The 26,727-nt window shown below is 39.5% G+C and overlaps 1 protein-coding gene across 2 annotated transcripts; it reads right to left on the bottom strand.

Moving 5' to 3' along the window:
- Nucleotides 1–3,465: 3,465 nt before the first annotated feature.
- On the bottom strand, nucleotides 3,466–25,338 carry MED6 (mediator complex subunit 6). 2 transcript variants are annotated; one of them, XM_021712179.1, is made up of 8 exons: nucleotides 25,197–25,338; nucleotides 22,484–22,643; nucleotides 21,552–21,643; nucleotides 19,444–19,526; nucleotides 19,029–19,158; nucleotides 17,228–17,343; nucleotides 4,724–4,751; nucleotides 3,466–4,156 (listed from the first exon to the last, which is right to left on the bottom strand). In XM_021712179.1, exons 1-8 carry the CDS (start codon nucleotides 25,216–25,218, stop codon nucleotides 4,026–4,028), a joined length of 762 nt encoding a protein of 253 aa, XP_021567854.1. In that variant the 5' UTR covers nucleotides 25,219–25,338; the 3' UTR covers nucleotides 3,466–4,025. The 2 variants fall into 2 exon arrangements, with proteins under 2 accessions (XP_021567854.1, XP_008055936.1); XM_008057745.1 differs by having other exon boundaries at nucleotides 19,029–19,137.
- Between the last annotated feature and the right edge of the window lie 1,389 nt (nucleotides 25,339–26,727).

The raw sequence follows: 26,727 nt of genomic DNA, 5'->3' as shown, positions 1-26,727 counted from the left end.
CCAGTCATATCAGGTAAGGGGTCCACCCTACTCCAGCATAGCCTCGTCTGAAATGACCCTGTTTCCAAATAAGGTCACATTCTGAGGTACTGGGAGTCAGGACTTCTACATATCTTGTTTGGAGTGGGCAGGACAAAATTCAGCCTATAACATACACCAAACAGCATTATAATATTCATAAAATGTCATATTAGAAGTTTGTACAAATATCATAGAAACAATTTTTAATAATAGTTCAAACTACAATCCAAATGTCCATCACCATTCAAACGAACTCAAATGTTGTAATAGTTATGTAATAGAATATGGTATAGATATTAAAGTAACTACAACATGAAGCAATTTTAATGAACCTCAAAAACATAATATTGAGCAAAAGAAGCCATACATAAAATGCACATGAATTTCATCTACATTAAAAACAGGCAATCAAAATTAAGCATTTATTTAGGGATGAATGGTTATGGGGTAAAACTGAAAAGGCAAGCGATTACCATGAAATTGAGGGTAAAGGTGACCTCTGATTGATGGGACAAGCATTATGATCAGGAGGGTACATGAAGGAGCTTCCAGGGAACTGGCCACACTCAGTTTCTTAACCTGCATGGCAAGTTACACAGGTACAATGAGTTCTACTCCATTATTTTGTGTACTGTTTGTATGTGGTATTTTACCATGATGTAGTTGAAAGAAAAGGAGCTTTGCTGGAAAAACAAAAGCTGGAAAAATACTTCAAGCAAGTAATACAAAGAAGGAATCAATATCTTTACAATAAAAGTTCATGTTTAAATAAGTGGAAAATAAGCAATTAGCAAGAGTTTACATTAGATGCTGCCTTCGTGCGAGAAAGGAAAATAAAATATTTGCTTGTGGCCCCACAACCCACCCAAAACAGTAAAGGTAAACCAAGGACTAATTAGATTGGTTACTTTGAGAGGGTAAGTGGGAACGAAGCAGGAAGGAGAGGACAAATAAGTAGGGGTGAGGAGAAGGACGTATGATATTAATACTTAAAATCTCTTTCAGACAATTCTGATATTCGGAATCCATTAACATTTCACATGCCTCCAAACAAAACAAGAAGACAGAAATCATTAAGAACAAGAGGAAAAACTAAAACAGAAATCAAAACAAAAATTAACTGAACCAGCTACTAAATGAGTAACAACCACATTGAAGAAGAAAAAGAACCCAAGTAAATGCCTAACATAGTAGGTACTGTATTATATAGCCTCAGGCTAAAGATCAGAACTCATAGCAAAGACTGAACTCTAATTAGAGGACCTTTTTTTTTTTTTTTTTGGCAGAGGTATAGGTTAGCAATTCCAAAACTACACTGTTATTCTGAGATTAAGCAAATACATTACGGACAATGGGAACCAGAATTCTCAACAACTTGGAAGAGCATTGCCAATAAGGAAGAGAACACAACGAGCCCTGTGGTGGTGAACTAAGATGGGAGACATCAGTATGAAATGATGATGGCCTTTAATATAGACAGACACAAAGACACCCACACACACATATGTTCATGCCTACTTCCTGTCAGTTGAAAAGGCCTAGAAGCACTGACACTGCAGCAACAATGAACACACCAACCACTAAGACCTTGACTTCCAAATGTATTCTAACAGGAATAGGAACCCTTAAAAAAGAGGCTGGAGCCAGGGTTGAGGTGGAATATCTTACTGTGATTAAAAACAAACACTAGATGAATGACAGGCTCATATCAGAAGAACAGAGGGAGAAACTTAAAGGGCTCCCACTGATCCAATCTAGGACAATTTGAACATCAACATACATGACAGTAAAGAAATATACCCATTGAATAAAATAAGAATCCAGGGTTTCATAATGATGTAATACATAGGGGCAGAATGAAAGCTTTTCTTTAGAGCACAAGACCAATTAATAAACATGGAAACAATTACGGAATTAGAAAATCACAATTGACAATCATCATAGTAATAAATGATTCAGGAAAGAATTATCAGTGGAGGGCAGCTAGAGAGTAAAAAGTTTCAGAAGCAACAGGATACCCACAGAGCCTCAGAATATGTCCCCACAAGATACTTATAACTTACAAAAGGAAAAATGACTTTATGGTAGAGCAAGCTTATAGACACTACCTTAACCACACAATCAACGTTAACATCACCAGGAATAGGGCAAGTAGACAGCATGTGTCTTTGTGGGCATCTTTTCTATGGTGTTCCTAACACAAATGCATGAGTGAATTTATTCCAGAGAGTATATCAAACAAACCCAAGTTGAGACACATTCAATAAAATAAAAGATCTCAACTGTCCAAATATCAAGGTCATGAAAACAAGGAAGATTAAAGAACCATTCCAAATTAAGGGAGACTGAAAAGACAGGACAACTAAATCCAATCCGTGATTCAGGGTTTTCTTTTGCTATAAATAAATTATTGGCAAGGTATGAATAAGATCTATAGATTAGATAATAGGATCTTAAGAGAATTTTTTTGATTTTAGGAAATATACACTAAAGTATTTAGGGAACTGAGCATGACTGCAACTGACTCTCCATAAAAGGAGGCTGTGTGTGTACTTGTTACATATACAGAGAGAGAGAAAGAGAGAAAGACAGAGAGACGGACAATACTCAGTGGCAGCAATTCTAGAAAACCTGGTACATTATTATAGTTGCTGTTTAGTGGTAACTGGAGTCCAAACTTTTTTGAGAAAAACAACTTGGCAATATGGACTAAGAGCAACTCTAACCCAAGGAAATAAATACTAAATATTGAAAAGACATCATACACAAAAGTAATCACTATGCCCTTATTTAAAATAATGCAAATTGGAGAAAAAAATCCAAATGTAACACAGAAAGAATTTAAGAACACTGAGATATAATAACTCATAGAATGTATTCAGTCACTGGCCAGGTGCAGTGGCTCATGCCTGTAAACCCAGAACTTTGGGAGGCCAAGGTGGGAGGACTGCTTGAGCCCATATGCTGGACAACACCGTGAGACCCCATCTCTACAAAAAATCAAAAACTTAACCAGGTGTGGTGGTGCACCTATAATCCCAGCTACTTGAGAGGCTGAGGCAGCAGAATCGCCTGAGCCCAGGAGGTTGAGGCTATAATGAGCCATGACTGTGCCACTGTCTGGGCAACAGAGCCTGGGCAACAGAATGAGATCCTCAGTCAAACAAACAAAAAGAACAAAAAAGAAAGCATTCTATCACTAAAACAAATGATCTATACCAGCTAAGTAAACATGGCAAAAGCTTACAACATATACAACAATATGATAAAGCAAAATTGTATGATCAGGATTACAAACTCTGGTTTTGAAAGAATTTACATGCAGAGAGCACTCAGCGCCGTCACCATGAGATACCCTGTGCAAACAAAAGGCTCTGCAGGGTCCCCATCAGCAAGAGGCCCTCACAAATTGTGGTCCCTCGACCTTGAACTTCTCAGCCTCCGTAACTGTAAAATAAATTTTTCTTTATTAAAAATTAATTACATGCATAAAAAGACTAAAAGAAAATTCACAATGTTGTTACAGTATTTGCAGCATAATTATATTAGTGAGTACAGGTTTTCCTTTTTTCTTCTTCCAAACTGTTAAGAACAGTTTATTATTTTAATACAGAGAAATATGTAGCTAATACAGGGAAATGTGCTTAGTCACTACTTTAATAGTCTTTGTGTCTTCAAAGTACATTTGAAAAACTGCAAAGAAAGCAGTAAGGGGGAAAAGTCATGATGAAGCAATATATACAAATACCTTTATTTTGTTTGAAAGTGATAATATACATGAGTAGGTGGGCTGCTCCCATCTAGTAGAAGAAAGATTACAAAAGACACATGAGAAATATTGACCCAGAAGGCAAGATGGGAACTATGCCTCTTCATAAAGAACATATGCATTTCATGCAAATAAGAAGGCTATGACAAAGTACATAAAAGCTCCCCAGCCAAACACAATGCTGCAGGCTCAGAGCCACCCTGCGAGCCCTGCAAGGCCTCCCTTTTGTCGACATTCACTGAAGTCTCATGCGTTTCTCAGGGGGGCCCTTAGCACTCACAGGCTGTTGGATGTTCTTTGTGGTCTCCTTCTCCTCAGACTTTACAGTTTCTGGTGTAGGCTCTGCCTCTCTCTTTGTTTGATCCACTAGACATCAAAAGTAGATTTTTTTTTTTAGAAGGTGAAGAGATAAATTTAGACAATGGTTTACACAAATGGTTCACTCTTTCAGATGTTTTTAACTGCTTATCTCAAGTTCTAAATTTAGCTGCTTCCCAGGAAGACATATACCAGAACCCAGTATAAATCTAACAACCTGATAAGGAAATTAGTGATACCAGACAAAACCATATAACGTTTAAATAAGACATTATGTAAAAGCAAGATACATCATTACTCTATGGAGAGTTCAATATCTGTTTTCAGGGCTATAACAGAACTGAGATTTGAACTAAAAACCTCAACTCACCTTGGCTTCTTCACACCTCCTAAATACCTACTCTTTCCACCCCAAATCATCTTTTAAATACCAAAATCACTACTACAAAGGCACCACCTGTTGGCAACTCAGTAGGTCTCAAAGTGTGCATGCCAAACTATAATGAGAGTCCAGGAGGACAAAATAACCAGTCATCTCACATGCTGCAGTTGATACTGAGTTACAAGCTGCTTGGTCTTTTTTCAAGTGTAATAAAAATATCAGATGAGTCATACCTGGAACAGGTTTTTCTCCAGATTTTTGCTATATTTTTTTTTAAAGGAAGGAGGGGAAAGGAGAGAAAAAAGAAAACAGGTCAGGTTAACAAATTTTCTTCTTGAGTTCATTGATTCTTAATGAAATGAAACGTAGACCCAAATTATATTATAAATGACTTAAAATTACTATTCATGTACCAGAAAAATGAAATGTATCATTTTTGAGGATGTCCAGCATGATGGCAATGGGGCAACTTGGTGTGTGAGACCCTCCTTGAAAGAGAACACACATAAAGGCTCTAGCTCTCTTCCAGGGGCTGCAGCTCCCATGGTCGGCAGCCTGCTCTTCACACGGAGCTCAGCCGTGGCCACTGCTCAAACACCTTGGCAGTCTGGGCAACCACTGCAGCCACGGATGCCACAGTGCAGCCATCACACCGCCCATGCCTGAGGCAACCCATGACTTTGGACCGTGAAGCCCCTGCAAGTACCATCTACTGAGATAGCTGCCACTGCTGCCACTGCCACGTTCAGCCCCTTGCCAGGAGCCAGGTTCATGGAACATCTTCCATGTACTGTGAGGCGACTGTTGCCACCTCCACTACCATTGCCTGCTCCCTCCCGACCTGGGCAGCCGCCTGCCAACTTCTGCCAACCTCCTGCCAACCTCCGTGTACAGTACCAGGCAGTCTCCAGCTGCTGTAAATAAAGATCAACTAGAGTGGCGAGATAGCACCACTGCTGGGGATCCAAGGTAACAACATCAAAATGGGAAAGACAGAAGCTCTTTCCCCTTGATAAATAGGCCAGATCTGAGTGACAGATTGGGCAGGGAGCCCAGATCTGAACCAACCTCCACAGCAGGCCAGGGGCAGCCAACCCTAACGGTGAAAAAATCTACCAGCCTGCAAAGACAGCTGGAAATCAGAGCTGAAAGGACACTGGACTTAAAGGAAAAGTCTCAGAGTATGGTTGGTTGGTTATGTTAGTTTACTGACTTTATTCTATTCCGTCTGTTTTGTTCTTTTTTTGTTTTTTATTTCTCTGTAAACCCCATCTTTGTATAGAGGAATAGCACACTAATGAGGAGGTTGGATAACTTGTATGTTAGCATCATTGTATGTTTTAGTTTTTTCCTATTATTGTTGGTTAGTTTGTAGTCATTGTTATTGTTTTTCCTTTTTACTTGTTTCAGTCTTTGTGTCTCTTTTCATTTGTTAGTCAGTATGCTTGTCTGCTTTCCCTCTTACACCTCTATCTCCACCCCCCACTTCCACTCACTGCCTGCTCCATTCTCTTCCCTCTGTTAACCTCATTTGGCTTACAGGAAGTAAACCTACAACCCCACTGCATGGACAGATTCCAAGGCAGTGGGCAGTGGGTTTCAGATTATCCATATACCAGTCGGTGGATACCGGGATCTGAAGATAGACTTTGAATCACAGCTCCCCCCTTAATTAAATCTCAAAACTGCAAAAAGGACCTCCCCCAACCTACAGTCCAACTCCAGAACTGAACAAAGCAAGAGGATATACATAAGGAAGAATAGGAGATTGAACAAACAGAAGTAAAAAGCAACCCCTCCACATCTGAATAACAAAATTAAAGAAGATGGGAAAGTGGAAAGAAGGAAAAAGTAAGGAGAAAAAACCTGCACAAATGAAGAAAAACCAAAAGAAGAATATACGTCTCACACAGACCCCGGAGAGGTCAGACACTGAGAAAACAGACTTCGGAACACAAACAATGAAGAGCCTCAGAATGAGTGGTCACATGCAACAAACCCAGACATCAAGACATTAGTAGAGAGAATAAAAAAATTGAGAAGTGACAAGAGGAAAATAGGAAGGAGCTGATGACAGAAATAACAGCAGAAAAGAATAGTCTGAGGGAAATAACTAACAAACTAATAAGCAAGGAAAGCAGAATTAGCCAAGCAGAACAAATCCTAGAGCTTGAAGACAAAAATACAGAACTAACCCAAACTGTCAAAAACATAGAAAAGGAGCTTAAAAAGACAGAACAAAACCTGCAAGAGATGAATGATTACTTCAAGACACCGAACCTAAGAGTAATTGGCCTTCCTGAGGCAGAAAGAGAAACAGAGACCACACTGGAACAACCATTTCATGAAATCATTCAGAAAACTTCCCTCATATCATCAGTGATGCAAAAACTCAGAGAACCACTGCAAGACAACAAATGAGAAGACCAACTCCCAGACACATAATAATTCACATAAACAAAGTAGCTTTAAAAGAAAAAATCCTAAAGGCAGCAAGAGAAAAAGGTCAGACTACCTACCAGGGAAGACCAATTAGAACACCAGCAGATTTATCTACAGAAACCCTTCAGGCTAGAAGAGCTTGGAGCCCTATCTTCAAAGTCTAAAAACTAAACAATTACAACCGAGAATAACCTACTCAGCCAAACTAAGCTTCATCAATGAGGGAGAACTGAAATCTTTCCCAGATATCCAATCCTAAGAACTTACGGTGCCACCAGATCACCTCTACAAGAAACACTTAAGAAAGTATTAGCTGGGCTCGGTGGCTCAGCCTGTAATCACACGCCTTTGGGAAGCTGAGGTGAATGGACTGCCTGAGCCCGCGGGTTCAAGATCCGCCTGGGCAACTTGGCGAGACCTCATCTCTATAATAAATCAAAAATTAGCCGGGCATGGTAGCGCGTGCCTGTAGTTCCAGCTACCTGGAAGACTGAGGCAGAAAGATTGCCGGAGTCCAGCAGGTCGAGGCTGTGGTGGCTGGGAGCAGCCACTGCACTCTAGTCTGGGCGACAGAGTGAGACTCCAACTCAAAAAAATAAAATAAAATAAAATAAAAATTAAAAATAAAAGAAAGTATTGAACACAGAAGAAAAAGAAAAAAGAAAAACAACATTCTTCACAAGAGTACAGGAAAAAGATTTAAAGCACACATAAACCAACTCCCAAAACAAAAGAAAGACAACAAACAAACAGGAACAACAACAACTTGGTAAGAACCTTATGAGAGGTATCAACTCTCACATTTCAGTAATTAGTTTGAATGTGAACGGACTAAATGCACCACTGAAAAGACATAGAATGGCAAAATGGATAACATATTACCAGGCAACAATATTGCCTTTAAGAGACTCACCTCACTAGAAAGAACACTGACAGATTCAAAGTAAGAGGATGGGAAACAAATTTACAGGCGAACGGAACACAAAAGAAAGGAGGAGTCGTGATCTTAATTTCAGACAAAATATCCTTTAAGCTATCAAAAATTTAAAAAGATACAGAAGGCCACTACATAATGATAAAAGGTTCGATTCATCAACAAGAAATATCCATCCTAAACAAAACTGCACCCAAAATAGGAGCACAAACTTTCATAAAGCTGCTTCTAGGTAAACTCAAAAAAAGATATTGACTCTAACACTATCATAGCTGGGGAATTTAATACTCCACTTACAACCCTAGACAGATCATCAGGACAAAAAATCAGCCACGAGATCCAGAACCTCAGTGTGACTCTTGACCAAATGGACTTAATTGATACCTACAGAACACTCCATCCAACGACCACAGAATATACATTCTACTCATCACCACATGGAACGTACTCTAAGATCAACCACATACTTGTTCATAAATCAAGCATAAACAAATTTCAAAAGATCAAAATTTTGCCATGCACCTTCTCAGTGGAATAAAAATAAACATCAACACCAACAAGGCTCCCCCAAAATCCACAAAGACATGGACACTAAACAGCATGATGCTAAACAACTCCTGGGTCAATGATGAAATCAAAACAGAGATTAAAAGATACCTGGAAACAAATGAAAATCAAGAAACATCTTACCAAAATCTCTGGGATGCCATGAAAGCTGTAGTGAGAGGGGAATTCATATCTCTACAAATGCACATGAAGAAAATGGAAGGATCACAAATTAACAGTCTAACAAGTCACCTAAGGAAGCAAAAAGCAAGACCACCAAAACCCTACCTTCAGCAGAAAAATCCAGATCACCAAAATAAAAGCCCAAATCCGGGACACAGAAGACAAAAAGATAATACAAAAAAATCAATGAACCAAAAAGCTGGTTCTTTGAAAGGATAAACAAAATCAATGGTCCCCTAGCTAGACCAACCAACAAAAAGAGAGAAAAACCCCAAATAAACACAATCAGAAACACAAAAGATGAAGTCACATCTGACCCTGAAGAAATACAAAAGATCGTTAGAGACTACTATGCACACTTGTATGGAAACAAACTTGAAAACCTTAAGGAAATGGAGAACTTTCTGACATCACATAGGTTGAAACAAGAAGAAATCGAGACTCTAAATAGACCAATAACAATCAAGGAAATTGACTACGTAATAAGAAAACTACCTACAAAAAAAAGCGCTAGACCAGATGGCTTTCCAGCAGAATTCTACAAGACATTTAAAGAGGAGCTGATACCAATCCTACTGAAAGTGTTCTAGGCAATTGAGAAAGATAGAACCCTCCCCAAATCATTTTAGGAAGCAAATATCACATTGATACCCAAGCCAGGTAAAGACCTAACAAAGAAAGAGAACTACAGGCCAATATCTTTGATGAACATAGATGTTAAAATTCTCAACAAGATCCTAGCAAACCAAATTTAACAACACATCTCAAAAATCATCCATCATGACCAAGTGGGCTTCATCCCTGGGACGCAAGGCTGCTTCAACATTCGTAAAACCATACATGTAATTACATACATCAACAGATGTCAAAACAAAAACCACATGATTATATCATTAGATGCAGAAAAAGCTTTGATAAAATACAGCACCCCATCTTCATAAAAACCCTCGAACATCTAGGCATATGTGGAACATACCTCAAATTAGTAAAAGCCATCTACGAGAAACCCACAGCCAGCATACTCCTAAACAGACAATAATTGGAACCATATCCCCTGATAACTGGGATAAGACAAGGATGCCCACTCTTACCCCTCCTGTTCAACATAGTATTAGTCCTGGCTAGAGCAATCAGAAAAGAGAAGGTGATCAGGGGTATTCAAATAGGAAAAAAGGAAGTCAAGTTATCTCTCTTTGCCGACGACATGATTGTGTACCTTGAAAACTCAAGAGAATCTGTCAAGGCCTCCTTGCTCTGATAAAGGACTTTGGCAAAGTCTCAGGATATAAAATAAATATGCAAAAGACAATTGCATTTCTTTACACCAATAATAAACAAACAGAAATCCAAATAAAAAAGCACAATCCCATTCACAAAAGTCACACACACAAAAAAAAGAAACACCTTGGAATCTTCCTAACCAGAAACGTGAAAGACCTTTACAATGAAAACTATAAAACACTGCTCAAAGTAATCAAAGATGACACAAACAAGTGGAAAAATATCACATGCTCATGGATTGGAAGAATCAACATTGTGAAGATGTCCATCTTACCTAAGGCAATCTACAGATTTAATGCAATACCCATCAAATTACCAGCAACATTCTTCTCAGATCTAGAAAAAACAATACAGGAATTCATATGGAAACACGAACGACCAAGAATAGCCAGAACAATCCTCAGCAAAAAAAAAAACAAAGCAGGAGGTATCACACTACCAGACTTTAAGCTTTACTATAAAGCCACAATAATCAAAACAGCTTGGTATTGGTACAAAAACAGGCATATAGACCAATGGAATAGAATTGAGATTCCAGAAGCAAAATCTCAATTTCTCAACCAACTCATCTTCGACAAAGCCTCCACCACCCACCACTGGGGAGAGGACAATCTATTCAGTAAATGGTGCGGGGAAAACTGGCTGACCACATGCAGAAGATTCAAACAAGACCCCTATCTATCCCCATACACAAAAATTAACTCTGAATCGATCAGAGACCTAAATGTAAAACCTCAAAGCATAAGAACTTTAGAAAATACAGGACACACCCTTTGGAAGTTGGAACTGGCATCCAATTTCTGAACAAAACCCGAAACCCAAAGGCCATAAGAGAGAAGATAGACAAGTGGGACCTCATTAAACTGACAAGCTTCTGCAAAGCCAAAGAAACCATCAAGAGAGCAGGGGGACAGCCCACAGACTGGGAAAAAGTATTCACTAACTCCATGTCTGACAAAGGTCTAACTTCTAGGATCTACACAGAACACAAACGTGCTGAAATGAAAAAAACAAACAATCCCATTACAAAGTGGGCAAAAGACATGAGCAGACACTTCTCAAAACAAGACATATGAGCGGCCAAAAGATACATGAAGAAATGTTCAACCTCACTAGTCACCAAGAAAATGCAAATTAAAACTATACTGAGATACCACCTAACTCCAGTCAGAATGGTCATTATCAATAACTAAAAAAATAACAGATGCTAGAGAGGGAGTGGTGAAAAGGGAACACTTCTACACTGTTGGTGGGAGTGTAAACTAGTGCAGCCTCTATGGAAATCAGCGTAGCGATTCCTAAAAGATCTAAAAATCCAACTTCCATATGACCCCACAATCCCCCTACTCGTAATATACCCTGAAGAACACAAATTATAAAAAAGATACCTGCACACATATGTTTATCGCAGCATTGTTCACAACAGCAAGATCATGGAACCAACCATGATGTCCATCAAAAGAGGACTGGATTTAAAATATGTGGAACATATACACAATGGAATATTACGCAGCCATAAGAAAGAAGAAAATCATGAATTTTGCAGCAACCTGGATGGAATTAGAGTTTATAATACTAAGTGATCTCTCACAGAAACAAAGATCTGAGTATCACATGTTCTCACTCATAAGTGGACCTTGAACAACTATCGTAATACTGTAAGAAAAGGATTGACAGTGGCGGGAAACCATGGGGAGGGCAGGAAGGGGAAGGGAGGTGGGATTAACGGTAGTCAATATCTGTCTGGGTCTGGGAGGGCACACCTCATCAACAAGGGTACCTGCACAATGCATATTTGTATACATAACCCTTAACTGTATCCCACAACTTTTAAATAAAAAATATGTATTAGAAATAAATAAATAATAAAAATCATAGTCAAATCACAAAATATGAGGAAATTTTAATAAAGTAGGATATTTAAAATATAAATAGAAAGGAACATAGATTTTAATAATTGATTTTTTTCCTATGGGTGATAGATGGTATTTAGAAACATTTCAAGTACACATTTATAAAAGTTATTTTAATGTTCCCTTGAATAGGAAGACTTTTGGTGTGCTGTTTAGTAAGTAAAAGCAAATTCTGTCAAATTCATCTATAAATAAGTTTCCATCGTGTTTTGATAAAATGAAGACAGTATATTCAAAAAAAAAGAAAGAAATGTATAATTTTCTACTTCTTCGTCCCCATTCCAAAAGACACAAATCTAAAACTAGAACAAAACAGTCAACCAACCATAAACCCATGGACATCTAACAAGGTTTTCTGCCAGCACACTACTCATTTACCAAAAAGAGTTCAGGAGAATCCAAAGAGGGAAATAATGATGTCTTTCAATACCCCGGGGTTCATGTCCTTCAGGGATATGAATCACCAGAAACGAGAGTGAAGTCTGCATGAACCCTGACTTTTAAAGTAGGCAGGCACCAGAACTAAGAAGGGAAAAGAGATTTTAATGAGTGTATTCTTAGAAATCAAAGTGCACGTCTGGGGCATTAGAGGTCAAAAACAAGGCCACCCCCTGCATACTGTATAGCAATTCTCTTACTTGACTGAGCCCCGCCATTTCCCTGCCCCGTTACCCAAGTCAGATGCTCTAAATCACCCTCTTCTTCCTACTCAGGGCTCACAACCCACCCCTCACTCTCATCCGATTACACTCTGCCTCCTATGTTTAAAAACAAAAGGACAGGATGCCAACACCAACCTCCTTCCCATCAATACCTTTACATACATTATAAATACACACACAGGTGTACAAACACACACATATTGAACATACTGTATTACTTCCATATAATCTCAGAAGAAAAAAGTCATCTCTTATTCATTTCCAGGGTTCATGCCTCCAGTTGTTTGTTGAATTTACTTCTGGATTTACAGGCCCCTAAGCTTTCTCACCTATTCCCATTACTAAAGACTATAAAATTTTCTGATATCGCGTTACAGATTCATGCTGCTGACTGCCTACTAGCCTACTCCAAATGCAAGTACCAGGAAACTTTACATTTAACAAGACCAAAACTATGCAATAAAAGGGTTACCACAGAAGGCCTGAGGCTGCTATCCTTATAAAAGCCTACTTGCTTGGCCAGCCCTTGGCGAGTGTCTAGGCTTGGATTTTTGGAGGGTTTCCACCATTCCCTAAACTGGTAACAGTGCTTCACTGTGCCTGGACTCTACAAACAATGCAGTTCATGCTGAATAGCTGCTTTCCTTCCCACACTGTGAGATTCTGGTATGTGTTAGATAGAAGCTACCTCTATGATGAGCCTCCACCCTCAAAAACTCTTGGGTCCTGAGTCTCCAGCAGATTTCCCTCAGCAGAAATATACAAGTTGCAGTACTTTCACTGTGGAGAAACAAGTGCACTCCGTACCCCTCCTGAGGAGGAGACAGTATAAAGGGGCTTACACATGGATGCTTCCAGACTCTGGTGTGCCTTTTCCCTTACAATAGAGGTGGATATCCTTCCTCTGTTATGTAGAAAATCTCAGCCATGAGTACAGCTACATACCTAGTCCATGAGTCCCTCTGACAAATCTCCAATCTCTAAACTTGGCAGTGGTCATGAGAGCCCCCAACAAAGTGCACATCACATTATCTTGAACATGCCAAGACTTAAATGTGTCCAAAGCAATTCTGATAAAATGATTTTTCTCTAAATAGGAGAGGAAATGTATGGAATAACATTAAGGGGAGTGCAGAATTTGAAATGGGGAATTTTTTACTGCTAGCTTTGAACCATTTGAAGTATACTGGACTCTGAACTATATTTGACATTAGAATAATATTATTATCTACTCAGTATACACCATCTAATCTTTTGTAATAAATACTGTCACACAAACTAGTAAGATGTGATTTGAGATGAGGACATAGAATGAGGGTGACTTTTGGACCAAATTTTATTAGGTGGCCTTGGTTTAGATAAACCTAGCTGAAGTAATAACCTGTGGTATTCCTAGCAGCTTCCAAAAACAGAAATGAAATTATGTTCCTCATAAAAGGTTCCAAGGGCCTAGACTCCCATCATATGGGTACATTGGTGTAACTTCCAGCAGTGATAAGAATTAAAATATGGAAAAAGGAGCTTCTGAAAAGCAGCGAGGACTTCTCCAATATTCTTCCAAGTAGCTCCTTAGGGGCAATAGCCCCAGGTACCATAAGCCCAGCAGTCAAATACAATGGATTAAGTAGGAAATCAGTCCTGAGCTATAAATAGTTCTGGAAGACACAGTGGGTAGAGAGGTTCTGGGAGACTTCAAGTAGACCTTAGGTAGACTAGTTCTGAGGAAGATGGCTTTTGACAGAAAAAGCAAAAGAATTACTAGTTCTACAGAAAGCCATCTGTCTCCTACTTCTGTTACACAGAACTGGACACTCTTATCTGTGGGAGTTGGCTTTTGGCCCTTAGATGGTTAAAAGAAATGTGGGGTTCAGGAGTATGACAATTTAAGTGTGACTGTGACTAAACCTATAAAAATAAACGTGGTTAGCTGCAGTGACTCATGCTATAATCCCAGTACTTTGGGATGCCAAGAGTTCATGACCAGCCTGGGCAACAGAGCGAGACTCATGGCTACAAAAAATTTAAAAACTTAGCCAGGCATGGTGGTACACACATGTAGTCTCAGCAACTCAGGAGGCTGAGATGGTAGGATTTCTTGAGCCCAAGAGTTCGAGACTGCAATGAGCTACAATCGTGCCACTGCACTTTTAGCCCAGGCAAAAGATCAAGACCCTGAAAAAAAAAAAAAAAAGTAAAAGAGAAGAAAAAAGGTAAAAAAAACTCACTGAAATAATATGAAATATGAAGTTTATGGTCTGCTCACAAATAACTGGGAGAACGTGGAGGAAGAAACAAGATTGGCCATGTTTGATGATTGTTGAAACAGAGTAGTGGGTACATGGGAGTTTCATTTTTAATTATTCTCTTTACTTTTGTATGTTTTAAAATTACCACAGTTTTCTATATGGTAAAATAAAAGTCTGCTTGCTTCAAGAGTGAAAAGTGTCTCTGAGGTTTTTGATGTGCAGTCTGGACATCAAGACAGGACTGCAAACAAGATTGAAGGCAGAACCTCTAGCTGGGGGGGAAAAAAAGGTAATTCAGAGTATCTCCGAACTCAATTCACAGTGAGTTACTGAATGTTCTGAAGGTTGGTCAATGTACACAGAGCCCCTAACAACTATATTCCAACCAAAATCTGTTTATTTTCTTACATTCTGAATTGTGGTTAACAACGCCTCATCTAATTCTAGGCCTGATACTCCAGAATCACTGTCCATGCCAATCTCTCCAAATCTAAGCACATCTAAGTAATTCTAACTCTTGAATCTGTCTTCTCTTTGTCTTTGGCCACAGAATTAGCTCAGGCTTTCCACAATCTAAGTTTCCTGACTCCAAATGTCACTGTTTCTTAAGCATCCTCCCTACACTGTTATTAGGCATCCTTCTAAAACACAAAACTGATTATATTTCTCCTCTGCAACTGCTTTTAAACATTCAATGAGTCCTTACTGGTATCAGCAATAATTCTCTGCTAGCCACTTGAAGATGAGATAGAGGATATTTTGTGAGAACACACTCTGTGGCAGTATGTGTTTTTAAAAAATAATATAAAATTTACCACCTGTTTGGTTTGTCTTTAGTGATGACAGCTATTGTTTTAACATAATTCTGAATGCCCCTGGAAGCCTGTTATGTTTATAGGGGTAGTAATGTGTTATAAGTTATAGTAATGTGTTATAAAATAGTGAAGAAACACTTGCCTAGAGAATAAAACCCACACTCCTTTGCATAGTATACAAAATCTTTCTCAATGTGAACCTAAATTCATTGTTTATGTCTCATCTTCCATTACATTCCTCGCCACAAACACACACAGTAAAACTCTCAGAGGAGTTTCTGATTTCTGAGCACATGTTCACCAACTCTTTCATGTTTCTGGTTTTCCATGTTCTATTACCATTTTCTAGATCAGCAAAGTTCAAAAGAAATGTGACCCACAAGTACAGGCTGTATATATCATTTTAAATTTTCCAGTCACTTAAAAGAAACATGAATTTTATTATCTTTTATCTAACCAAATATATCTAAAATATTATTTCAACATATAACTAATATTTTGTAATTACTGAGATTTTTTATATACATTATATTTTGTACAAGTCTCTGACATCCAATATGTATATTTACATTTACATAACAACTCAATCTGGACTGGCTGTGTTTCAAATGCTCAACAGTCACAAGTACCCACTGGCTACTGCACTGGATGGCACAGGTCTGGTATTCTTACCCTGGTCTACTTAGTATCTACTGTGTACTTGCCAAATGAATGGAGACCTCACCTAACTTCATGCATCCTGTAGGGGTCACTCTACACACGGCTTTTTATTTATTTATTTATTCAACCAACAGACACTGTTCTGTTTTCAAGTACAAATTGTGAGGTTTCTCTAAACTGGTCATTCTGTCCTGAGTTCCCTCTTGGGTCCTCTGCTCCCTTCACCACCATATCACAATCCCAACAGCACAATCTCTCACGACTGCAGTCAGGGAAGAGGAAAGGGGAAGCCTATCTAAAGTCATGTCAAGGTGTAAAAAATCTCATTTTGTTTAAAATCACCCTTGAAAACTCTCAAATAGTTCCTAAGAAAAGCAGTCCATATGATCTTGCATGTGCACAGCCCTGTAAAGGCCCACAGGAAGAGACCAGCCATGAGAACACACACTCATATTCCATCTTGTGTCTACTTTGCTTCAAGGCTCATTTAGCAGAAGGGAGGGGATGAGTTACGGCTACTGGAAATCCACACACCCTCCAAGCCATGCAGTGGAATTCACATAACTCACCACACCTGTACGGTACAACTCTATCATTACTCCTGCCTCCTGTTTATTATGCCAAACACTCTACCTCAAATGCTATATTCTTTTTATTACAGAAGTTTTAACTATTCTATCAATAAAGGAGTTACACTGTTTACATGCTACCCTCAGGTTGGAGGGCAGCACGTAGAGTAAAAAGAGTGTTTCACATTCTAGTTTTCTTGCCTCCTGTGCCACTTTCAGCAACCTTCTGAATGAGATTTTTGATATGCAGCAGCCCCCCTGGTTTGTGAAGATTCAGTAAAGAACACAGAACACTGCTGATTCCATTCCCTTTTCCCATTTCCTCCATTAAGTCTTTCAAAACCTTTCCTATGATACAGAGATCATTTTTTTTAACTAATGAGGAAATCAATGTTTTTAGTTCACACCTGAAACAATTCTCAGTTAGAAAATATATATGCCAAGAAAAAGTGTCAAATCAAAACTAATCACACACATTCTCATTACCTGCACAAATCTGGGGGGAAATTTTTGTCTGAGGTCTACAAGCAAAGCATCCACACGTTGTCTCTGAAAAATAGAGCTTGGTTCTTCTTTCCTTTTGGCTTTAGGTTTGGCTTTATCTATCAAAAGATGAAGTACAAAACAACACTTTGTCTAATTAGTCTGGTATCTTGTATTTTACAAAAATTATTCACCATGAACATACATAAACTTTATTATTTTTAATGGCCACTATACCAAAGATAATTCTCCAAACAAGCTAAACACAGCATATATCCAGAAATATTCTCACTCTCCCTCTTAACTGAAGATAATTCTAATATTTAAAAAGTTGATACATACGTCTTTTAAAAACATTTCAGTTTTGGTAAGTAAGCATGGACAAACATAAGAGTTTTAAGACTAAAGTTTTTCATAATCACCTAAATCACAATCCAAATTACTGGCTGAAATGACCTCTTACATATTTTAAGTGTATTAAAAATACATAGTCTTTTTCTACAAAATCTACTAGGAGCAAATGGAAATGCAGGTTTCACAAACTCAAGTAACCATGATCCATTATTAAGACTGCAATTCACTGAAAAAAAAACAACAACATAATAAAACAGAAGATCATAAAAACAAAAAAAGGAAAGAACCCGAGGAGAAATTGCAGCTGATGCCATATGCTATCTGCCCTTAGAGGGAGATGTACTGGGAAACCGTCTCCAGTGAAAGATTCCACCTAAATATTACTCCAAACATTTTGTAACAGCAGGGAAAACAATTGTTGGGTCAATTTTGCTCAACTAAGACAAACTTACCTATGTCAAATGTTGCTGCCTGAACCTACTATTAAGAATAAATATAACTGTATCTCAAAGAGCATTTCATAAGTCTGAATCTATCTTTTCCTCAGTGATTTATTCTGAGTTGCTACTTCTCAAAGAAGGAAATGCAGAATACAGGTATATTCTTATAGACATATTTCTGGAGGTAGTTTTATTGGCAAAATATAGTGAAGACAGTAGCAGATTAGGAGCCATGGAAACTTTGGGAACAGGACATCACAATATCCTGGTGATAACAGGGAATGATCACAAAACAGACTGGTAATCCAGAGATAAGGCTGTCAGAGCAATCCCCGGTCTCTTCTACCTTGTAGGCTGGAGGAAGAAAGGTTCCAAATTCCAAGATGACTCAACAGTTATGTAAGCAGGAAATATCATATATGCTCATTCCTCACCACTATTTCTCCACTTTATGTTCCAAACATTTTAATTTTTTTTTTTTTGAGTTGGAGTCTCACTCTGTCACCCAGACTGGAGTGCAGTGGCCGCTCCCGGCCACCACAGCCTCGACCCGCTGGGCTCCGGCGGTCCTTCCGCCTCAGCCTTCCATGTAGCTGGAACTACAGGTGCACACTACCACACCCGGGTGATTTTTTGATTTATGGTAGAGATGAGGTGTTACCAAGTTGCCCAGGCGGGTCTTGAACCCACGGGCTCAGGCAATTCACTCACCTCAGCCTCCCAAGGCACAGGATTACAGGCTGAGCCACCGAGCCCGGCTTGTTCCAAATATTTTTAAACCCTGACACCTTAACAAAGATTGCCAGTTACCTAAGAGATTTAACTCATATCTGTTCCTATATGAAAGCTCTTATTACCACATCTAGTTACCCGGATTGCAGCTGATACACTCATCATCCTATGAAAAAGGGAAGCACACCTAGAAAAGATCAACAGCCATTTTCCTAAAGAAAACAGTTTCCTTCAGAGAAGCAAAAAGTGCCTTAGGAGAGTCTGGGTATTCTACCTACCTTGCTCTTCGTGATCTTTGAAGTGCCACCAATACCCTTTGGAAGGATGATATCGACAGTATGACATAGCTTCATCAAAAGCTGACTGAATGCCATGTACTGCAGTAAGCTTGAAAAAAGAAAACAAATTCTAAATTTTTCATTAGGTCCAAACAAAAATGTCCAAAGTAAACACAAAACATTCCATATGCAAAGACAGTAATTTCCTATTTTTCCAAACCTAAGTTACTATAAAACTGGGGCTATGGTATATACTTGGGCACTGACTCAATTCACAGTAACCAATTTTCAAGACATTCTAATAGTCAACTATACATAGCAATCTACACAAGGTAGAAAAGCTCCAGTTTCATTCTTGGACGCAAGTAGCTCAATTAAGTTTTCTTTAGCATTTAAAGAATGTAAAGACACTTACCACTCTGGAATTTATAACTGATCCTAAGTCTGGTGCCTGATAGATCACTCCAGCAATGATATAGTAATCAGCTAGTGGGATAACTAAAACAGTGGGGAAAAATGATTGTGAATACAGCTATAGACACAAACTGCTTAACAGAATTTAATAAAAAGAACAACTTTTGTGACCAGCCTGGGCAACACAGCAAAACCTCGTCTCTACAAAAAAATTTTTTTTAAATTAGCCAGACATGGTGGTACGCATCTGTAGTTCCAGCTACTTGGGATGCCAAGGCGAAAGGACTGCCTGAGTCCAGGAAGCTGAAGCTGCCATGAGTCATGATCATGCCACTACACTCTAGCCTGGGAGACAGAGTAAGAACTCTGACTCAAAAAAAAAAAAACTAAACTAAACTAAAATTTGACTTGTTCCCATATTAAACCTTAAGGCAGAGTTTGGTAACTCCTACTTTTGTAAGTAAAGCTGTACTAGAAAACAGCCACACCCAACTGTTCACATATCATCTATAGCTGATTTGACAATGGTTGGATAGGTATCATAGAGATTAAGAGGCTCACACAGCCTAAAGTATTTACTCACTGGCCCTTCACAGACAAAGTATGCCACTCTTGTCTTACAAACTTTCACCTGCATCTGAATCACTTAGGGATCTTAAAATTAACTCTTATTCAGTAGTTATAGTGCATTTCTAACACATTCCCAAGTGATGCCAAAGCTTTCGCCAGTCAACCATACTTTGGGGGTAAAGAACCAAGAGCAAGACAGACTAGGGGTCCAGGGTATAGACATCAAATGCATCAACCTTCCTTCTGCTCCCCAGTGTTGGGTCCTAAGGAGTTAGATTACTGCTAGTGAGGCTGGCGGTCTTATCTTTCACCTTCAATTCTCTTACCATGGAAATTTTGTTCGTGGTCCTGCCTTTGTTCTAAGGTTCTTTTTCTCTGGGCACAGATTCTAGATCTTTGATGCTGAAACTAAATTTAGATTCTGGACCTGAAACTTCTTTACCAACTCATTCTCTGAAGTCAATACTTGGTAAAGGTTGTTCCTAAATGTCTTGGTGAGGGTATATAATTGAGAGATGTAGCTGGGACAGCACCAACTGACTTCTCTGTTTTGAATTGTCCCTCCATTTGGCTCTGTCCATGGTTCAGGATTATTATATGTCTTCCAGTTCTGATCATCTCTAGAGCAGGTGTCTAACTCTGTGATTCAAAACCAAATCTTGATGCTATACTCTTCAGTGTTATATCTAAAGCAAGTTTGTTTGGTAATATAAACCAGGTAAGGCTTTTGGTTGAATGCCATGAAGATTTTCAACTGATCCTCTATGAATTTGGTATGACTGTACATACCATGTATTTTATAACAGAAGTAACTCAGTGGACTGAGATGATAAGAAAAAGTACTTGGAATGTCTGAGGTTCAGTTGGAATCCCCATCACTGTACTCAAAGAAAGAGGTGGTCCTGATGAAGTGAGCTGCTCTGTTAGTGCTTGAAAAGTATTCTTGGGCATGTTGGAAGAGTCCTAATGTCCAGGTTTATAACAAGTGGAACTTGGGGTCTGAAGCATTTCTTAGGTGATGGTTACGACTGCAGCAGCAGCCTACTCAATTTGTACAAACAATGTGATTATAGTGGACAACGGATTTCCTTCTGGGAGTGTGGAATTTTGGTGGGCAGGATACTACACAACCAGTCCTCAATACAAATCCTGGGCTCATAATCGCAAACGGACTTCCCTGAGCAGATGTACTGAATACATGTGGCTGCTGCATTTCACTGCTGGGTGAAGGGCATGCTCAGTGTGGCCCCTCACGAGAAAGAAAGCATAGGAAACTTGCACATGGATTCCTACAAATCCTACCTGACATTACTAATCTGGCTGTGTGCCCTTACTGTGCTGCCATGACACATCTCAGTCATAAACACAACCACAAGCTGAGTCTGGTAAGTCCTCCCAACAAAGTACTGAACATGTATGTATATAGTCTTGGGGACTCAAACAGAATTCAATCCTATACACACACACACACACACATTAGGAAGTATATAAATCACAGTATTTCAGAAGAAAATAATGCCTGAAGTTTATACAGTTTACCTTGGGCAGGAGACTGCCGCTGCTGCTTCCGGATGATAAAAAGAATAGGCTCCTGAGCGTGTAAGAGAATGTATTCGACTCCAACCATCTGACTGAAAACAGAATACAGATATCCAAAGACCTACAAATGCCCTCTAACAATTCTGCAGAACATTCAAATTACTACATAAATGTATAACAACACTGAAAGTAGGATTAATACTGCCTATGTTTGGTGTTAAAAGGAGGCTGTTAAATAAAATAGGCTAGTCTCCCAGAGAGATAGTAAAGAAATAAAATAAGACTTGCTCCATAAAACAAAATGAATTGTAAACTTAAAATTTGATTATTTTCAATCAGGAAAGAACACTGATGAGTGTCCATGTCAAAAAGGCAATAAAAATACCATGATGTTTCTGAGAAGATCTATAAATACAGATAAAATATTTTTTTTAAAAATGAAGACTCAACTATATACACTACCAAACTGGAAACATCAAAAACTGTATCCTCACCCCAAGTATTTGCACCATTAACAAAAGCCACTTAAAATGCCACAGAAAGTTAATTTTATGAATCCTTCAATATTACCTGGCAGAAGAAAAGTTATATTAAGAGTTATTTCAGATGCTTTTGAAATAAAATTAGATCTAGAGGAGATAATAATTATAGTTGCCTGGTTGAGAATAATTGTTGCATTGCTAAAATCACTCACCAGATCAACATCTAAACTTCGTTACATTTTAAATAAGCATTATGAAGTTATACAGAACAGACCTAAGTTACAATTGAATACTAATAATTCCTTTGCATGTTAAATCTATACACACCCAAACAAAACTCTGTTTTTCTTTCAAAAGTTTTACTCTGTACTTCATGGTCCACAGCTTGAAAGAACTGTTCAGCACAAAAACTCCAAATGGCAAAGGTGCTACCTTCTTAAAAGAACTTACTTCAGGTGTTCTAATGTTAGCCTCTGCATTTTGACCACTTCATTATTGCATGTCCTGTCATAAAAAGGATTACTTCTTTCTGAAAAGTAATCTAGGACACTACCGCTATTCAAAATGGGTATCCAAGAGCTGTCAACCCAAGAGATTCCCAGCAGATTATCTATAGGAAAAAAACAAAATAATAATGAATTAGGAAAAAGAAATAATCCAAACACACAAACATTTATTATGCATCTAACGTAGTAGGCACTATGAATATAAGAATGGCATGGACCCTAACCTACATACTCTTACAGTATAAAAGAAGAGGTAAGTATGCAAGAAAGCAATGACAACAAAATATATTGTGTTATAATAAAGGTATGAATAAATGTGTTATCAGAGCATAGAGGAGGGAGCAGAATACTTTACCTGGGGGTATGAAAATGATTTTTCACGAGGTGAAGAGGTGGGTGAGCACCACATGTTAAATAGAGGCTCACCACAGAGCAAAAAAGCAAAGTAATTCCAAGCAGGAAAAATGCACATGTAGAAGTATAAAAATATAAAGTATATGATATGCTTAGAGAATAATTTGACTAGGTTCTTCATTCCTATTGCCACTATGTTAGCTCATCTTTTTCCACGTGTCACCTGGGCAACAGCCTCCTTACGAGGCTCCCTGCCTCCCAGTCTTCTCCCCATCCCATTCAGGCTTAACAATGCTACCCTTGCAAAATACAAATCTAATTATGTCACTTCTTAAAGAATCGCAGTGAATACCTACTGTCTAAAAGATTAAGGCTCAAATTCCTTAATATGGCATTTCACAACCTAGCTCCACCAGATTCCCATTTCACTGCCCACAATTACCTACCACGTAGCATGATGGCACAAGAAAAAGTACACTAGCTAGTTAATCTCCTTGTGCCTCAGTTTGCTCAGCTATAAAATGGGGTCACAGTAGTATCTACATACTAGATTATGTTTGTAAAATGCTTAGCACATTGTAATAACCCAATAAATGTTCATTATGATGATGGTGGTGACTGGCTTTTTCCTCCATCTTCTCACAGAATATTTTCATAATTTTGTCATATTATAACCCAGAAATATAAATGCGTTTCCCATTAAACTGCGAATTTTTAGAGAACTTGGGCTGTATCTTACTCATCAAGAACCAGCACAGGTTCCTGATTCATAATAAACAGCAAATGGATGTTAATTCATGATTGAGGGTCAAGGACAAGTATTCTGTTGGTCAGTGATTGCTATCAGTCCATTTACACAGACTCCAGTATCCAATGATGTTTACCCACAAAATGGTTAACTGAGATTAAGAGTTATGATCTATGGCTGTGAAACTGAATATAATTATCTGTCCCACTTGCAAATGACCTGTGACCACAGCTCATAAAGAGAATAGGTCAAGCAGATTCTAAGCACTTCTTACAATCTCTGCTGTTACCACCACCCTAGTTCAAGCTATGTCCAAACTTTCATGTATTATAGAAATGGCTCTGTAACTGGTTTCCCTAATCCTATACTTGCCCTTCTACTCTATTCTCAGTAGCCAAAGTGGTCCTAAAATAAAAAAGTAAGTCTTAACTCTCCATTTTATTCAAAGGGAAAGCCAAAGACCTTACTGTGGCTTCCAATACTTTTCTGACCTCATCTCATCTCCTTCCCACATCCTCTCTAGCTCGCCTCCAGTCATACTGGCCTCCTGCTGTTCCTCTAACATCAGACACACACCAATTGTAGAGTCTTTGCCACGACCCTAACACATCTAAATAAAAACCAAAACATTATAAAACCTAAATATCTGAAAATAGTCCAGCAAACTAAATGCTTCTCTTTTTTATTCAGTAGAAGACAGCATGTTAACGTAGCCCAAGTACAGCATCCTAACAATCAGCAAGTAATAAATCAGGTGTTTGAAATTCTCACTTATAACGAAAGACAAATAGTAAAAAAGTGATCCAGAGATACTTAAGATCACTGGATAACTATATACGAGAATATGTTTGTAGAAAGTGTGCGATAGACCCTAATCCAGTTAATATGTAAAACAAACTCTTCCTTTTAAAAATCAAGTATTGTGTACACAAACAAAAAACAACTCTACGTGCCAATCGAGTAGCAAGTGAGGGGTGGCATCTCCAATGTGTATTCACCGATTGATTCAACAAGTATGTGAGTACTTCTACAGTTCAGCTGCGAAAAAGACCCTTGCTCCTAGTCATTGCTGGATATTCGACGTTAAGTATTATCGACTCAAAAACAGGAAGTCGAGGACTCATGCCAAGGGACCCGTGGGGCGCGACCTCAACAATGAGGCAATTTCCATGCCAAGTCCCAAGCGATACCAAACCCAGTCGGCTCCTCACCCCACTCCCTTCTCTGCCCAAAGGCCCTTCCTTGGCCCCGACAGAACACCCCAATGCTGCTGCAGAAATGTGTGTAGAACAACACCCCAGCTCTGAAAGCTCAAACCCAGAGCTCCTTCCAAGCCCTCGCTTCGACGCTTCTAAGAGACGCCAGACGCCCAAGAACTGAGGAAAAACTTGGCAAATTTTCTCTGGATCAGAGTCTTGGGTTATGCACAGAAACCATTCAGAAGAACTGGAGAGGCCTCACAAAGGAACCTGGATCTTGCCCCCGCAAACTATAAAATCCCAAACTAGTCTATAAACAAACAGGAAACAAAATGCCGCAGCACAACACAGCACACCTCGAATATCCACCGCCGCCATAATTCCGACAGCGTTCAGTTCTCCTTCCGGTGCAGAGTGAACGCAGTGACTACGACGGCGGAAGCCACGCGTCGAAAGTCGCACGGATGGCAAGTAGGGACAAAAGAGGAGCTATGGGCGGTGCGGAGGAGGAAATGGACAGGGCTGGGAGGTGGGGCCGCGGCGGAAGAGTGACGGAAAGAAGCAGGACGAGAAGTAAAAAGCGCACGGGGCAAGGAGCAAGGGGAGATGCGAGGCGTAAAGGGCGCAGAAGAGCAAGTACAGAGGAGCAGAGAGAGGGTAGGAGGAGAGAGCTGGGCCAAAAGCAAGGGAATGGGGCAGGGCAAGGAGGTGGGAAACGCGGGACGGAGCGGGGTAAAGGGGCAGGACGGGGCGAGGAGGCGGGGCGAAGCGAGGGGGCAGGACGGGCCGACGAGGCGCATCGTAAAGGAAGCAAGGGGCGGGGCGTAAGGGACGGGGTGGGGCATTAGAGGCGAGGTGGAAAGGGCACGGAAACGCAGGTGCAGCAGAGAGCGGCTAGGAGAAAAATGCTGGGCCAAAAGAAGAGGAATGGAGCAGGGCGAGGAGCACGGGCGGAACGAGGAGCGAGGGGCGGGGCGCAGAAAGGCTGGTGCAGAGGAGCGGAGAGAGGGAGAGGGGGGTGCCGAAAGAAGAGAAGAGGGCAGACCTCTGGGAGGAAAATGAGAGACTTAGGAAAAGGACACTGAGTGGAGTTCCAGCCACGCCCACCGCCGAGGTAATCGCCAAAGAAAAGAATTCTGGTGCTGGAGTTGGGATGGGAACGTCTTCGTTGTAAACGCCCCTGGGCTGGGGTCAGGAGCTGTGGCCATTACTAGGTTTAGCTGCCTCGAGTGCGAGGAGGTTTCAGTCCTAACGGAAGGAATCTGAGCTTCGTCGGCTTTTAAGTGACGAATCCCATTAAAAATCTAAACCGAGTAAAGAAAGTATTAAATGCCCCTGAGACACAAATGTCACAAAACAGGAAATGCTTCTAAAGTAAAATATTAATAAGATTAAGAGAGCAGCGGCCTGGTGTCAGCATTCCAGGTGGGTTGGATTCCATCCAGGGAGGGATTCTGTGGCATAGAGAGGCCCCGAAAGATTCTAAACTCCAATGTGTCTCTGCGAGAGCAAAATGATAGAAAGATCTGCAAACAAGACTCACCCAGAAGAGGATCTCAAAATCAGAAGGAGGGATAAGGAGTGGTGCCCACATCTTCTCCAAAACATAGAGATTGCGGAGAGTCTCCCAGAATTTAACTACAACTCTAGAGGTGAGAGGGGAGGACCATGAATTTAATTAATAAAATCCCCTCATACATGGGGAACTCAAAATTGTTCTATCTCAGTATCTCTGTGGAATAAAAGTATACTGCTTGTACATTTCAGTTTAGGGATTTTAATACCTGAAATGGCATATAAAACTAAGCATCCCAACAGAAGTATCTGCATGCACAGAGTACAGTTTCAAAAAATAGAATTTTCCAGGAGGAAAATTATGAGGAAGGC

Source organism: Carlito syrichta, unplaced genomic scaffold, assembly GCF_000164805.1.
Source record: "Carlito syrichta isolate Samal-C Ts95f unplaced genomic scaffold, Tarsius_syrichta-2.0.1 Scaffold303115, whole genome shotgun sequence".
Classification (NCBI taxonomy): domain Eukaryota; kingdom Metazoa; phylum Chordata; class Mammalia; order Primates; family Tarsiidae; genus Carlito; species Carlito syrichta.
The sequence above is the reverse complement of the archived record's forward strand: the minus strand, read 5'-3'. Positions and strand labels throughout refer to the sequence as shown.

Coding starts and splice junctions, on each gene's coding strand:
- MED6 (XM_021712179.1), bottom strand. CDS start 25,218: ATGGCGGCGGTGGATATTCGAG. Junction 22,644..25,196: donor GGCGGCGGTGGATATTCGAG/GTGTGCTGTGTT, acceptor TTTTTCCTATAG/ATAATCTGCTGGGAATCTCT. Junction 4,157..4,723: donor TGGAGAAAAACCTGTTCCAG/GTATGACTCATC, acceptor TTTGATGTCTAG/TGGATCAAACAAAGAGAGAG.